Source organism: Salvia miltiorrhiza, unplaced genomic scaffold (assembly GCF_028751815.1).
Source record: "Salvia miltiorrhiza cultivar Shanhuang (shh) unplaced genomic scaffold, IMPLAD_Smil_shh fragScaff_scaffold_135_1, whole genome shotgun sequence".
In the NCBI taxonomy this organism is placed as follows: Eukaryota; Viridiplantae; Streptophyta; class Magnoliopsida; order Lamiales; family Lamiaceae; genus Salvia; species Salvia miltiorrhiza.
In genome coordinates this window covers 6,308-20,289 of record NW_026651414.1, presented here as the reverse complement: position 1 = coordinate 20,289, position 13,982 = coordinate 6,308, and the positions used below count along the sequence as shown (strand labels likewise).

Genomic DNA, 13,982 nt, shown 5'->3' with positions numbered 1-13,982 from the left:
ATGTAGTTTTCAAATATTTATTAAATTTTGAAAACCCGGCTAAGTGAATCATAGAAAGATAAGCACTACACTATGACTTAAGATTAGATTCAGGAGACCTATTAAGATTATAGATTTCTTGTAGGCTTTGTGGATCGTGAGGATTAGCACTGCTATACCGATTCAGAGTTAAGAATAAACGACAGGCATTGCCTAATCAGGTGGGCTTATTTTCCAAATGTATGGTTTAGCTATTGAGCTTAAATGTTTCAATGAAATGAAAACTGTTTATCCGATAAAATATTTTGTGCACTCTGCTCTGTTTAAGGCTCGCAACAATGAATCGATCGAGGTTCTCTCTTGACCTAACACGTTATTTGAGAATTGTGTACACCTATTAGCTGACCTGGTGGGTTGATCTCCATCGGGCACTAATCATGTATGAGGCGTTATAAGGGTGCTCGACGGGATGTGTTCCGGAGCATTGGGTCCCAAATGGGAACTTGACTGGGTTACGCCCTCAGTTCAAGTAAAGCAGGAGTAATGGATCCGTCGGTGGCTAAAAGGTCCGGGATCACAGCGAGTAACGAAAAGGGAGTGTGACAATTGCGCGCAATATAATAAAATGTTTTAACATGCTTAGAAGTTATTTCAATTTAAAACCTTCTAAGTCATGTCAAAATAATTGGATAAACTGCTCTTATGATTACGAAATGTTTATAAAAATGCTAGCCCACTAAGTACATTAGTACTTAGCCCAAAAATACTTTCAAATGTTTTCAGGTTGATTGGTCGGTGCTGACGGGGCAGAGCTGAGGCTAGGGTTCAACTCCGTATTTTGTCTTCCGCTGTTGCATTAGCTCTTATTTGTCTTATGTTTCTCTATCTTAAGACCTTTATGTTAAATTCTGAATTATGTTTCTTATCGAGTGTAGACTCTCAACTTCTAGCTCTATGTTATTTAACGTTGGTTATCAGAAGCATGAAACCAAACTTGTGATCCTGAAGTTTAGAATGTTGTTGATTGATTAGTATCACTTGATTTCTATCTTTCTTCATTCAAAGGGCGTTGCCCAACCTTTTATCCTATTATCTGAATTTCACAAGGTTCTTCCCTTGTTTATTTCTATGATTTTAGTCGCACCTCAATTATAGTTTATTCCTTCAAGAATTGGGGTGTGACAGAATGGTATCAGAGCATAAGTTTTCTTTCATGTCTCTGATAACCGTAAGCTTCTAATGTCGAGTCTAGAATAGTACCTCTAGGCTTCTAAGAAAATTTGTTGACCCTCAGCTCGCCGTCACACTGCCGCAACAAAAGGTACGACTTAAAAATTTTAATGATTTTAAATGCTTTCAAAGTTTTTAAGAAGTGCGCGCTTTCAATGTATGATGTTATATGAATTGCTTATCGCTTTCATATTGTTATTTTGAGCCTTTAACTCATATAACCAATGTATGTATGTATGTCGTGTTTGGGACTACCCGAGCCCTTAACGAATCAATGAATTTATGGTCGAGTTAGATTTCATTAATCTTTCCGGCTTAAGAAAAATTTTATGAAAGGGGCATTTATTGTCCATATGTTTAAAGGTTTCAAAAGAAACAAATGATTAAATGAATGAAAAGTTTTATGTTATCGTGTTAGGTCCACTGCCTGTACGATATGAATGATGAGTCTCTTACAAACCGTTTGAGTACTACCCAAGGATACTTTAGAAATGTTAGTCGTGAAAGCTCCGCTTGATCGATTTAAGTAAGGAATGATAACATAGCAACGTTTAACATAGATATGTTACAACGTAGAAGAAATGTCATGAGATTAAGGTTTCACTTAAGTTATTCCACTTAAGTTTAGATTAGTTTCCACGTAGAACTAGTCTTTCACATGGTTACACTATAGAAGCGATATATCTCGTGTATATCTATATATGTATGTATGTATGTATGTATGCCGAAAGAGTCTCTTCGTCTGCTGATTCTCGTCCGTCAATCAGAATGGAAGGTGCACCAAGAGGACGTGGTAGAGGGCGCGGACGTGGCCGTGGGCGCGGTAGGGGATTTGTACCCGAAGAGCCTATTCCACAAGTAGCACCAAATCGCACAGCCGAGGAAAAGTTTCGCAAGGAAAAACCTCCAACGTTTGATGGATTGGGCGAACCTGCGGATGCCGAGAAATGGGTTAGGGCAATAGAACGGATCTTCAACTACATACGTTGTGACGATGAGGACAAAGTGGCATGCGCAACATATCAGTTGGTGGACGAAGCTGACTTTTGGTGGGAGTCAGTTAGGCGGACCATGACTGACGAACAGTGGGAGAATTTCACATGGGAAGAGTTCAAGGCTGAATTGTATGAGAAGTATATACCGGGATGTTACCGACAGAAGAAACAGAATGAGTTTTGGAATCTGAGACAGAAAACGGGAACTGTGACTGAGTACGACAGGGCATTCAATCAGCTATCAAGATATGCTCCGACGTTGGTGGACAGCGATGAGAAACGCGCAGAGAAGTTCAGAAACGGACTGCGTCACGAGATAGCGATTTCCCTAGCAAGTCAAGGGGGTCTCACCTACGCGCAGACATTGAGCAGAGCCCTCACTATTGAGTCATTGTTGCCAAGAGAGAAAGGAAAATTCCCCGAACAGTTTGGATTCGTACCATCTCAAGATGGTAGTAAGGGAAAGAGAAAATGGAATGAAGGGACTGGTGGAAACATTGGAAATGGGAAGAAACCATGGATGGCGAATCAAAATCGGAACCAACATCAGAATCCACAACCTCAAGCAATGGTTCAAACTCCTTGCCCAAAATGTCAAAAACTCCATCCGGGAGAATGTCTGAAAGGAATGAACGTCTGCTATAACTGCGGAGAGGCCGGGCATTATGTCTCGACTTGCCCAAAGAAGGGAGGTGGAGCACCCCAACAACAAAATCCCGGGAACCAACAGCGACAAAACCAAAGTCCTAGAAGAAATCAGGGGCAACCACAATACGCTAGGGCCTATGCCATTAACCAACACCAAGCAGCAGGAGATCACGGAAACATGGCAGGTACGGTTAATGTTTTCGACATGTCGATTATAGCTCTATTCAATACTGGAGTATCCTATTCTTTCATTTCATATGCTGCTTGTAAGATATTAGAATTGACGCCACAATCGTCCGTAATAACGTTAGAAATTAGTACAACTGACGATGAAAGACTGCTACTAAGGACGTCACCGCGAACTCAGAGCTCGATATAGGCGCTGAAACATTTAGACATACTTACATGTTATTCCTATGATAGAATTTGATGCAATCCTCGAATTGGTTGACTTACTCAAGTCAGCGCCACGATACTTTTAACAAGAGAAAAGATCCCTCTTCAATCTTCAGGAGAGGACGAGACAAGTTTCCACGACATAACGACGTACCAGAGTTTGAGGAAAATTTTCTAGTTTGCTAAACGATATCGCGCTGTTAGGGAATTAAGTACGTATATGATTTAGTGCCGCACAAGAGTTGAGTGGAATGAAAGTCTAGTATCCAAACTAGATGACCCAGATATGCAATTTCGAGGACGAAATTTTTATAAGGAGGGAGGAATGTAACACCCCGCCTATTTATATTAAATTTAGAATTTTTTTTGAACTTAGATTAAGATGATTTATGCCGGAGAAATGAAAATGAGTTTATTCCAACAAAATTATTTTCAAAAGCTTTTATAAAATTTAGTCTTTTGAATTTTTGTGCATTGCATAAATTGAATTATATGAATGTGATTAATTCTATATGCTAATATTATTTTTAATACTACATGATTTAATTTATGTTAGGCTTTAATTATTTAAATGTGTTGGGCTTTGACAAATATTTATTTGGGCCTTAGTTTTTTTTTTATTGAAATGATATTCTATAAATACCAAAGCCCAAAAGCCCACACCAACCTCCTCATTTGTACCACAGCCATGAACAGTATGTTTCACCATGCCTCTACAATTGCTACACTATTCACCCATGCGCCCACTCCTACAAGTCATACAAAATCCCCTAATCTCAGGGATTTTGGGTAAATTTTTCAATGCTCACCTTCCTCTTTTCAATCCTTCACGCATGCTTCTACTTTCTATTATTCGTCATTGCTCCTATAAAATATCATCCTCATTCATCTTCTCTCCTTACCACAACAACACAACTTCATCCTCATTCATCTTCTCTCCTTACCACAACAACACAACTTCTACGGTAAAGAATTCTTCTTGTTTATTCAAGTCTCAATCTTCTCATTCATTTTCTAATATCAGCAGATTTCTTTCATATGCAGAGAAAACCATCAAATATCTGTCATTTTTACAGAAACCACCGAACAGAATTCATACAAAAAGGTTTCACCTTTCAATTCCTCTCTCTACTTATTCATTCATGCTCAACATCATAGTACGAATAAAACCAACTGTAGATAAAACAAAGAGATACTGAATATTGTTCTTACATTTGGTAACATAGATGAAAAGATTAAATGATACAGAAATGAAGAATTTATATGAACTGGACTTGTGTGTTGCTGTGTTGGCTTGATGTTGAGTGTGTGCTTGCTGTGGTGAGAATCGAGTAAGGAGAGAGAGGGCAGGCGGCGGTCAGCGGTGGCTCCGAGCTGCTGTTTGGCCGGAGCGCGTAGAGAGAGAGAGAGTGAAGCCGAGGGTGCGTGTGTTCTGTTGGCTGGGACGGAGCTCGGCGACGGCGGCGGCGGCCTGGCAGCTGCTGTCCGTCGAAGCTAGAGAGGAAGAGGGAGCGAGAGGGTGGTGAGTGTGTGGAGTCGGCAGGGGTCGAGAGTAGAGGGGAGGGCAGTAACGGCTTCTCGCTGTTGTTCGCCGGAAGGTTAGGAGAAAGGGGGAGGCGATTGGCGGCTTTGGGCGTGCGGTGGTGGTTGGCTTTGCTAGCCGCTGCGGTCGTCGGATTTCAGAGGGAGGCGGCGGCCGGAGGTGGTGCGTCGTGTGTAGGCGTCTCCGGATGTGTGTGTGCTACGTGGGAGAGGGACGAGAGAAAGGTGAGAGGGTGGTGCGGCGTTGGTAGGAGACGAGGGAGAAGGGAGTCAGGGAGCGGCGTGGCCGGCGGCGGCTATGGAAGCCGGAGAGGAAGAGGGAAGCGCAGCAACAGCTGCTGCTGCCTGCGTGTGTGTGCGCCGCTGTGTGTTTGTGTGTGTGAGTATGTGCGTGTGTTTGTGTGTGTTTAAAGAAGAAAGAAAAATTAGGTATGGGCCTCAATTTTAATTATTTTGGGCCTCCTAGTGGGCTGCGAATTTTTATTTTAGTTCGGCCTATACATTAAATTGTTTGGGTCATTTTTATTTAAGAAATGGGCTGCAAAGTATTTTTATAATTTATTTACCTTACATATTTGATTGATGATTTAATTTCCTAAATATTTAATTAGATCAAACCGATTTATTTTAATTATTTTTTTTTAAAGATTAAGTTGCATAATATTATTATTATGTGCATATGTATTAAGTGTGATTATTGGTTATATGTTTTAAAGCATGAAAGAGATTTGCATAAAAAAAAAATTGTGCATAAAATCATTTATGATTAAATTGACTTTATTATTAATTCAATTATTTAAGTAAAATCGAGCAAGGATATTGTTGGTGTCTTTGACTCAAGAATATAGTTTTCAAATATTTATTAAATTTTGAAAACCCGGCTAAGTGAATCATAGAAAGATAAGCACTACACTATGACTTAAGATTAGATTCAGGAGACCTATTAAGATTATAGATTTCTTGTAGGCTTTGTGGATCGTGAGGATTAGCACTGCTATACCGATTCAGAGTTAAGAATAAACGACAGGCATTGCCTAATCAGGTGGGCTTATTTTCCAAATGTATGGTTTAGCTATTGAGCTTAAATGTTTCAATGAAATGAAAACTGTTTATCCGATAAAATATTTTGTGCACTCTGCTCTGTTTAAGGCTCGCAACAATGAATCGATCGAGGTTCTCTCTTGACCTAACACGTTATTTGAGAATTGTGTACACCTATTAGCTGACCTGGTGGGTTGATCTCCATCGGGCACTAATCATGTATGAGGCGTTATAAGGGTGCTCGACGGGATGTGTTCCGGAGCATTGGGTCCCAAATGGGAACTTGACTGGGTTACGCCCTCAGTTCAAGTAAAGCAGGAGTAATGGATCCGTCGGTGGCTAAAAGGTCCGGGATCACAGCGAGTAACGGAAAGGGAGTGTGACAATTGCGCGCAATATAATAAAATGTTTTAACATGCTTAGAAGTTATTTCAATTTAAAACCTTCTAAGTCATGTCAAAATAATTGGATAAACTGCTCTTATGATTACGAAATGTTTATAAAAATGCTAGCCCACTAAGTACATTAGTACTTAGCCCAAAAATACTTTCAAATGTTTTCAGGTTGATTGGTCGGTGCTGACGGGGCAGAGCTGAGGCTAGGGTTCAACTCCGTATTTTGTCTTCCGCTGTTGCATTAGCTCTTATTTGTCTTATGTTTCTCTATCTTAAGACCTTTATGTTAAATTCTGAATTATGTTTCTTATCGAGTGTAGACTCTCAACTTCTAGCTCTATGTTATTTAACGTTGGTTATCAGAAGCATGAAACCAAACTTGTGATCCTGAAGTTTAGAATGTTGTTGATTGATTAGTATCACTTGATTTCTATCTTTCTTCATTCAAAGGGCGTTGCCCAACCTTTTATCCTATTATCTGAATTTCACAAGGTTCTTCCCTTGTTTATTTCTATGATTTTAGTCGCACCTCAATTATAGTTTATTCCTTCAAGAATTGGGGTGTGACACATATGCTGAAGCTCTGTCAAATTTGAGAGCTAACATTTCATAGATAGATTTCGAATCGAATAAGAGAGTAACTAATCGTTGTAAAGTCAGTCTAACTGATTACCTAAACTCTTTTAATAAACTAGGCACTTCTTGTTTTATCTTAAGCTTAGGTTGGATTACTTGAGAGCCTGTTCTCAGTAGTCTTAGTTGGAAAAGTCCAAACCCCTTTTCAACCGAGAGAAAAGAGTGTTTGAGTGGTTGTTTAGTACCAAGAAAGTAAACAGATCGATTTTCTTGGCACCAGTTAAACCAAGAGGGAGTTCAGACTAAGGGTTCTGTCTCCAAAGACCTTAGCGAGACACTGGTTGGCCACGAGTGTGTCAGGGCGTGCTAAGTGTCAGAGAAAAATTTAATTCAGAGTGGATTGGTGGGTTTACTGTGCACCTTGAAGCATTAGCCCAGAGTGTTTATCAGACTAATCATCTGGTTGTGGAGTAGGAAAGTTGTTTCCGAACCACGTAAAAATCCTTGTGTTCTTTATCTGCTTTAAGTTTTTCTTTGTCTGTGTTAAAACTGTTTTTCAACTGAACTAGATTAACTGAAAAGTGTAACTAAGGATTTTATAAGTGACAAACCTTTTCTAAAGGCTATTCGCACTAAGTTTAAATTTCGCTGCTGAGTTATTAATCCAACTGACGACTCAATTGATAGTCAGTGAGATCAATAACTCTACTCTGTTTTACAAACTATAGACTGAAGCCTTACGTGGATATCAGTTAAGCCCATTGCTCAACTGATGTCAAATTACTGAAGTCTTTTTAGTATCAATCTATAACGTATTTGACTATTTCCAACTGAAATTTGGTTAAGCTTGTTTTGTTTTACGAAAAATAGCATACAGGTGTATTCCCCCCCACCCCACCCCATACACCTGTCCAGTCAACCCTTCGGGACCCAAACATTAACCCACTAAAACAAATCACCCATTTCAGACAGAAATACAACCCCTAACAACTCCACTCGGCTCTCTCTCCTTACCCGTCGCCTGCCCCCTCCCCCTCTGGTTCTTCTTCTCGTCTGTTTTCCGGCACATCTCCCCCTTTGATTGGACCTCCATCTCCTCTGCCCTCTATGTTCCCGCGCCTTTGAGTTACTCTCCCCCTCCTCCCTTTGTTCCATATCTCGTCTGTTTTTTTTTCAGAAATTAGGGCTCGCCGAAAATTAGGGATCCGTCGCCTTTCCCCTTCTCCCTCTGTTCTGCAAATGGACGAAGTTTATGTGCAATTGATAAGAACAGATAATGTTTCAAAATGAAAGCTTTGTAAGAGTAGAAATCTTATTAAAGTTGTTGAGTGGGGTTGAATCGAGTTGGGGGAGGGCAACGACTGTGGCTTCGCAGCGGTCGCCCGGAGACAAGGGAGAGGGGTGGAGTTGAGAAATGGTAGAGACAAAGGGAGAACATGGGGCTGGGACTGGCAGTGGCTGCTCCCGCTGCTGCTCGGCGGAATCAGAGAGTTGCTCGGCGAAATCAGAGAGGTAGGGCTGTCAGACTAGGGCTTGCACGCAGGTGTGGTTCCGCCTACTGTTGCCGTCGTTGGAGTTAAACATGGTGTCGCCGGCGGCGCGACGTCTGCATAGTGTATGTTGAGGGAGGAGTGACGAGGGAGAGACATGTTTGGGGAGGGGGTTAAGCTATACTTACTTTTTCTTAAACATGTGGGACCTTACAACACTAATTTTACACTCCTTAATTTCTGTGCCCAAAAGAAAGGGGACAAGTCATTATTGGGACGGAGGGAGTAATAGATATAATATACATTTAGAATAATAAAGATGTTAAAATTTAAAATTTCAAATCTTATCTCTCTTATTTTAGTTCTTTTTCTTAAATGGTCTATTTTCATTTGATTGATTTATTTTATTTTTCGCTACATTTACTTATTTTTTTTCATTTAAATATTTTTTTATTATCTTTTATTTTTCGATTTTATCTTCTTTTTTGTGCATAACATGTTTAAGTGTGATTTCATAGATATATCTGTAATTTTTATTGTTACAATTTCATAGAAATTTTAATAACTTTTAAAATTTCAAAATCATAAAAAAATAAATTTAAAATAAATAAATTATGGTAATTTTAAATTTTTTAAAACATACTCCCTCCGCCCACGAAATTTATGCCACAATTTTCTTTTTTGTCCGTCCAAAAAAAATATGTCACATCCATTTTTAGTAATAGGGTTCACATTACTCCACTCACATTTAAAGTGGTACCCTTACTCCACTACCAACTTTACTCACATTTTATTAAAACCCGGATCAAAAGCAATATGGCATAAATTTTGTAGACGGATAGAGTAGTATTTAACATTTGCTTATATTTTACTCTCTTTAATGCTTATATTTATTTATTAATTTATTTATACATATTGTTTAATTTCAATATTTGCCGTGCATCGCATGGGCGGGCGTACTAGTAAGAATTTAATTATCATTAAAAATTATACTCCCTCCGTTCCATAAGAAAATATCACATTTTTCATTGTCGTTCGTCTCATAAGAAAGTATCACTTCCATTTTGGAACTTCTCTTTTTAACCACAACCACTCATTTCTACATAATCCCACAATCAATTCAATCACAATTACTCATTTCCACCCAACACATTATCTACCAACCTTTTCTTAAAACTCATGTAATCCCCAATTGATACTATCTTATGGGACATAAGTAGTACTATACATATTTTATTTGTAATTTTAATCTTCTAAATCTCCATGCCCAAAAGCAATGTGTCATGAATAATCGAACGGAGGAAGTACAAATTAGGAGTAATCATGTTTAACTACATAAATTTTCACTAAATTTTAGTTTTGAATATGAATTGAAAATTATATTTTTAAATACATAAACTTTTAATTGTTCTAATTTTTCACATGATTGTCAATTGCCCTCAAATTAATGTTGAAGTGGACACCTCAAATATCTACATAACTCAAACGGAAAATGTATTAAACGATGTAGTTAGATGTGTACACTACTTTATCTAGTCCACAAGACATTAATATGTCACTTTATCTGGTCCTGAATGTATTAATTTACCGAAAATTGATACTCACGTAAAAAATCAGAACGATTGAAAATTTGTGTATTTGGAAGTAATTTTTTAATTCAAGTGCAAAATTAAAATTTGATGAAAGTTCGAGTATTTAGATATAATTATATATCTCTGATTAAATTAATAGGATTGATTGTCTATTTAACTCAATATGGCTTTATTAAAGAGTTAATATATAGAAGTATCCACTTTCATATTGTAAAATTAAAATCTAGCATATGAAATAAAAATATTAAAATATGGCCAGTTTTTGTGCAAAATGTCAGAAATACCCCTTACATTAAAATTTAAAAAAATGGTCGCATTCTCTCCTAAACCTTCGAAACCCTCCCTGCACAACTTTGACTCTCTCTCTCTCTCCACCATCTTCTTCTTCTTCTTCTTCTTCGTACTGTCGCGTCGCTCCCTCCGGCTGCAAATCGCCATCGCGTACTACCGCCGTCACGTAAGGTTTCACGGTGTCACGATGGCGATGGACGTCAATGACGTCGATTCATCCTTGGATCTCTGCCCCGAAATCTGAAACTACCGTGAACTACAATTAGGGCAATCAATTTTTTTATTTTGTTTCGGCAGATTGAAGAGGGGAACGAAGAGGAGGAATTCTCGCAGAGAAGGATGTGTTTTAGTGAAAATCCGGCGAGTGACTACACGGAGAAGAGAGACATCGATTACACGCACTTTTTGATGCCGCTAAATTCTGAGAAGAGTTGGCAGAGTAGCAAGACGTCTGTTGAAAGTATTTATGGAAAATATTGGATGAGTTCAATCAAGGATAAAAATCAGCAATCTAGAATCCTTGATTAGAGTATGATTTATTCCTTCCTTATGTAATCTTTCTCTACCCTATAAAAGGGCCTTGTAGTTGACACAAAAGAAATCAAGTAATACAAACAAAAATCCAATCTTTACAGCCATCTAAACCTTTCTTCTCTTTATCAATGTCGATACCATGTGAAAACTTGGTATCAGAGCAGGCTTAAATCCTTTGGAACTCAGATTTTCTGTCATCACCGTTCCAAAACCCTTTCTGAACCTCAAAACTGATCAAGGCAGTCTTGTTCAAATCGTTCTTTTTCCTGAAAAAAAAATCAAACACCATGTCAGGAGAAATTCTGACCACAAATACCAACCCTACCTCAAACGAGTTGACACTACAAATTGCCAATCTCGTTCGAAACTCCGACAACGTCACGCTTGGACTCAAGCTTGACGGAAATAATTATCCCTTTATGGTCTCGCCTCATGAAAGTGGCCATAGGAAGTAGAGGAAAGTTGATGCAGCCCAAGGTTCGTTGGTGCAAGACCCGGTGCATGTTCCTGTTGGTCCGGTTACAAGAGCACGAGCCAAGAAGTTCAAGGAGAGCTTGATGAGCTTAGTTCAAGAAGTGTGGGCTCAAGAGTTGATGAAGAAACCCATTGGAGATGGTGGAGTCGGTCCAAGTTTAATTAATATCATCAAGAACGAGTGGGCCGAAGCGTGAAGACTTTATATGTTTTGAAGACTTATGTTTTTATTTATTTTCGGATTTTAGCCCATAGTTTCAGCTTGGTATTTCGAAAATAAGGGCCTTGTTTGGCAGCCCAGTTAATTTTCGAATTAGGGCTTCTTTGCTTGGTAGTTAAGATTGTTTCCTTATTATATTAGGTTTAGCCTTTGCCTATATATAGGCCACCATATGGACGAAATTTTCAGCCTACTTTTATCAATAAACTTGTGAGTTTTATTTCTCTCTTGAGAATTTCGAATTCCTCTTGATTATTCCAAGACGAATTCAATTATCGACGTAACGGCGAGTCAACCAACCCTCGTCGGGTGTCATTCAGCGTCCCCGAGTTGCTGTGTCAACTGCACGTTGGGGTATAGGGCATTCAGTCGCCTATATCATTCCGTGGGTTAGATTCAGAGGTTTTGGGATTCCATCTTCTGTTCGTTCTTTTCAAGTCTTCCGTTTGCGTGGTGTTCGATTGATCGGCAAGGATCATATCATTTGGTATCAGAGCCGCGTTTCGTATCCAGGCAGCCCAAGGTTCGTTGGTGCAAGACCCGGTGCATGTTCCTGTTGGTCCGGTTACAAGAGCACGAGCCAAGAAGTTCAAGGAGAGCTTGATGAGCTTAGTTCAAGAAGTGTGGGCTCAAGAGTTGATGAAGAAACCCATTGGAGATGGTGGAGTCGGTCCAAGTTTAATTAATATCATCAAGAACGAGTGGGCCGAAGCGTGAAGACTTTATATGTTTTGAAGACTTATGTTTTTATTTATTTTCGGATTTTAGCCCATAGTTTCAGCTTGGTATTTCGAAAATAAGGGCCTTGTTTGGCAGCCCAGTTAATTTTCGAATTAGGGCTTCTTTGCTTGGTAGTTAAGATTGTTTCCTTATTATATTAGGTTTAGCCTTTGCCTATATATAGGCCACCATATGGACGAAATTTTCAGCCTACTTTTATCAATAAACTTGTGAGTTTTATTTCTCTCTTGAGAATTTCGAATTCCTCTTGATTATTCCAAGACGAATTCAATTATCGACGTAACGGCGAGTCAACCAACCCTCGTCGGGTGTCATTCAGCGTCCCCGAGTTGCTGTGTCAACTGCACGTTGGGGTATAGGGCATTCAGTCGCCTATATCATTTCGTGGGTTAGATTCAGAGGTTTTGGGATTCCATCTTCTGTTCGTTCTTTTCAAGTCTTCCGTTTGCGTGGTGTTCGATTGATCGGCAAGGATCATATCATTTGGTATCAGAGCCGCGTTTCGTATCCAGGCCGCCCAAGGTTCGTTGGTGCAAGACCCAGTGCATGTTCCTGTTGGTCCGGTTACAAGAGCACGAGCCAAGAAGTTCAAGGAGAGCTTGATGAGCTTAGTTCAAGAAGTGTGGGCTCAAGAGTTGATGAAGAAACCCATTGGAGATGGTGGAGTCGGTCCAAGTTTAATTAATATCATCAAGAACGAGTGGGCCGAAGCGTGAAGACTTTATATGTTTTGAAGACTTATGTTTTTATTTATTTTCGGATTTTAGCCCATAGTTTCAGCTTGGTATTTCGAAAATAAGGGCCTTGTTTGGCAGCCCAGTTAATTTTCGAATTAGGGCTTCTTTGCTTGGTAGTTAAGATTGTTTCCTTATTATATTAGGTTTAGCCTTTGCCTATATATAGGCCACCATATGGACGAAATTTTCAGCCTACTTTTATCAATAAACTTGTGAGTTTTATTTCTCTCTTGAGAATTTCGAATTCCTCTTGATTATTCCAAGACGAATTCAATTATCGACGTAACGGCGAGTCAACCAACCCTCGTCGGGTGTCATTCAGCGTCCCCGAGTTGCTGTGTCAACTGCACGTTGGGGTATAGGGCATTCAGTCGCCTATATCATTTCGTGGGTTAGATTCAGAGGTTTTGGGATTCCATCTTCTGTTCGTTCTTTTCAAGTCTTCCGTTTGCGTGGTGTTCGATTGATCGGCAAGGATCATATCATTTGGTATCAGAGCCGCGTTTCGTATCCAGGCAGCCCAAGGTTCGTTGGTGCAAGACCCAGTGCATGTTCCTGTTGGTCCGGTTACAAGAGCACGAGCCAAGAAGTTCAAGGAGAGCTTGATGAGCTTAGTTCAAGAAGTGTGGGCTCAAGAGTTGATGAAGAAACCCATTGGAGATGGTGGAGTCGGTCCAAGTTTAATTAATATCATCAAGAACGAGTGGGCCGAAGCGTGAAGACTTTATATGTTTTGAAGACTTATGTTTTTATTTATTTTCGGATTTTAGCCCATAGTTTCAGCTTGGTATTTCGAAAATAAGGGCCTTGTTTGGCAGCCCAGTTAATTTTCGAATTAGGGCTTCTTTGCTTGGTAGTTAAGATTGTTTCCTTATTATATTAGGTTTAGCCTTTGCCTATATATAGGCCACCATATGGACGAAATTTTCAGCCTACTTTTATCAATAAACTTGTGAGTTTTATTTCTCTCTTGAGAATTTCGAATTCCTCTTGATTATTCCAAGACGAATTCAATTATCGACGTAACGGCGAGTCAACCAACCCTCGTCGGGTGTCATTCAGCGTCCCCGAGTTGCTGTGTCAACTGCACGTTGGGGTATA

General features: G+C 39.4%; 1 protein-coding gene across 1 annotated transcript; it reads left to right on the top strand.

Moving 5' to 3' along the window:
* Positions 1-1,977: 1,977 nt before the first annotated feature.
* LOC131002458 (uncharacterized) lies at positions 1,978-3,037 on the top strand (the record flags this gene model as incomplete). Its single annotated transcript, XM_057928953.1, has 1 exon — positions 1,978-3,037. A coding segment is annotated over exon 1 (1,060 nt), but the record flags the coding sequence as incomplete, so codon positions are not given.
* Positions 3,038-13,982: the final 10,945 nt, after the last annotated feature.